Here is a 2,615-nt window from a genome sequence, read left to right as displayed (position 1 = left end):
GGGGAGTATTCTTCCTTAATCCGCGCTGTCAACGTTCTCGCCCAACTATCGACGATTTCCGATTAGCTATTAAAACTCGGTGCTTTCTGGGAAGTGGGAACAAGGCTATCTGAGTGGATCTCTAGGTCAGGAGCTTAGGGTGTCGGATTCATGAATTAATGATTCCTGCGACTGTAGTGAAGGGTATATTGGTGTGTTTTTTTGTTTTAGATTCTTGGGTTTATAATAATCTCCAAATTCCAAGGCTTGAACTATGCGTTATTGGGATTCAGGCCGATTCAGCCCACTTTCACGGTCAATAGGATCCAGAGGTGATACCTTGGGTGGCTCAAAGTTTTATCTGATCATCGAATCTGGCATAAGCTGAGATGCTCTCAAAATATTCAGTGGGTACAGTCTTCACGAGTTAAAGTGCGTTTCTTTGAAAGATCATTTCATTGCTTAAAGAAATGAAATTCTTTTCTTCGGCCAATTACCTTCTGCGGAGCACTACATGACATTCGAAAATTCTGAAGGGATCCATGACTCGAGGTATCGTCAACCAAACCGGGCTTTAACCCCGGCATCCTTGCAGAGTTGCAGGATTTCCTGAAAACTGGGAACGCTCTATTTCGTAATTTGGTGGCCAGAGAATCGATATCAACCATCAAAGGTTCAAAATCATTGAGGCGAAAAGCAGAAACAGACGACGAAATACGAACGGGAAGAAGCTACGGGAGAGAAGTAAAGCATAATCTTTTTATGGAATTTAACTCCATTAATATTACAGACTCGCGACTCTGATTTTTTTTTTCTTTTCCCTGAACTCTCCACCTACTCTTAACAAGAAAGAGAGACAAGTGCAATTCACTCATCTCAATCTGAAATCTCCGAGGACACAAAAATCCGAATCTGTTCAAGAAAAGTTAAATGCTGCGGTCTATCTTTCCTTTTCACATACCCTTTAGCCTCTTTCTCCGAGTAGCTACAAAATCCCTTTTCGCCATTCCTTTTCCAGAGCTCCGGTGCGTAACTCCGATGCGCGTAATAGGCCTGCGCCTGAATAATTTGTCCGTTCTCCATCCGAACCTCGAGCAGAAGGCGCTCGTAGTGGCCGCAGCCGGTGCCTTCGAGCTCGTCCATGCGATGGAGAGCATCGGTGGAGACGGCGTAGAGCTCGCCGGAGACGCGGTTGCCAGAGCCAGGGAGGTTAAGGAGGAATGGAACGCGGTAGGGGCCGCATACGAGGGGGTAGCAGTCGACGGTGCGCACGATGCCGATGAAGACGGCGTCGTTGGTGCGGATCATATCTTGGATGAGGGGATGATTGGAGAATCCATGCTTGAGGGTGCCGTAGGTGAAGATGAGAATTTGATTCCTCCCAGCGGCGCCCATTGTACAAGAACTGATCGAAATCGGATCTTCGGATTGGCGTGGAGAGAGAATCAAGGTGCGACAAAAGAGGCATTTGCGTAAGCCTGGAAGAGGCAGGATAAAAACAAGCGTGAGAGAGTTTTTCGTGGGCAACGGGCACGGGCAGCGGGTAGGATGCCAGCGTTCTTCCCTGCCCCACGCTTTCTTCACTATCCCTGAAGACGCAATTCTTTTCCTTGGACAAATGGTTTTTTTTTTTTTTTAACCTTTTCCTTAATTTGACTCCAGGCATTTTGCATATGGGCTTTTTACTAAAATATCCAATTTCGAAAATAATTTCGAAAAACGATGACACCATGAATTTATTTTAAAAAATACTTAATTTTGACAGGTCTATTGTATACGTGTACAATTAAAGGTGAACACGTAAGTTTTGACTGATTAGGTGTCGCCGTGTTATTAAATAATAAAAATTTAAATAAAAAACTTTTAAATTTAAAACTCAAATTTATGAATATACTTTTTATTCGTGAAACCTCCCCTGCAAATATCCATTATACAGAAGCCTAACCCGATGAGCCACCTGTTCTCCGCCGTCGACGTCTTCGTCTGCCTGAAGAGCCTCAAATACGCTACTCAGACTGCCGGATTTCTCCTTTGGTACAACGGAATAGTCTACGTAATTCTTCGCCAAAGCTATAGCCGGTGATCTGCCAGACGAAAGCGCCCACGCTGACGAAGAAGTCGTAGCAGATCTCATCTTCATCTGCTGCTTCCACGAAATCCACTGCCGGTAGTGTGACACTCCGATGAGACTTTCCCGAATCTCGCCCTCTAGTGTTCTGAACGAACAAAAAACATCAGATGTTTTTCGAGGTAATAAAAAGTGTATTCATAAATTTAATTTTTAAATTAAAAAAAATTATTCAAATTTTTATCATTTAATGATGTTGCATCTTACCTGACAGATGATGTGTCAAAATAGTGACGTGGCAGTCGATGTGTCCATCTACTCACGCAATGACGTAGTAATCATTCAAAGTTTACATGTCACCTTTGATTATACATATGTACAATGAATCAGTCAAATTTGGGTATTTTTTAAAATAAGTTCACGGCGTTTGTTGTTTCTCGAAATATGTTTTAAAAATTGGGTATTTTGGTAAAAAGCTCTTTACATATTTCTACATTATACTCCTAAAGATACCTCATTAAAGTGATATTTGTTGGCGTATAAATTTGTCATTTACGCGGGCCTACAC

At 42.5% G+C, this 2,615-nt stretch overlaps 1 protein-coding gene across 1 annotated transcript; it reads right to left on the bottom strand.

The window, feature by feature from the left end:
* Positions 1 to 611: 611 nt before the first annotated feature.
* On the bottom strand, positions 612 to 1,428 carry LOC137934652 (putative gamma-glutamylcyclotransferase At3g02910). Its single transcript, XM_068779103.1, has one exon. The coding sequence runs from the start codon at positions 1,372 to 1,374 to the stop codon at positions 856 to 858; it is 519 nt and encodes a 172-aa protein (XP_068635204.1). The 5' UTR covers positions 1,375 to 1,428; the 3' UTR covers positions 612 to 855.
* Between the last annotated feature and the right edge of the window lie 1,187 nt (positions 1,429 to 2,615).

Source organism: Aristolochia californica, unplaced genomic scaffold, assembly GCF_029961685.1.
Source record: "Aristolochia californica isolate CCGP_79_NKW_82.1479 unplaced genomic scaffold, dmAriCali1.0.hap1 SCAF_6, whole genome shotgun sequence".
NCBI classification, from domain to species: domain Eukaryota; kingdom Viridiplantae; phylum Streptophyta; class Magnoliopsida; order Piperales; family Aristolochiaceae; genus Aristolochia; species Aristolochia californica.
This window is presented reverse-complemented; position numbering and strand designations above follow the sequence as displayed.

Bases quoted from the DNA above. Each gene is read 5' to 3' on its own strand.
- LOC137934652 (XM_068779103.1), bottom strand. From the start codon at position 1,374: ATGGGCGCCGCTGGGAGGAATCAAATTCTCATCTTCACCTACGGCACC.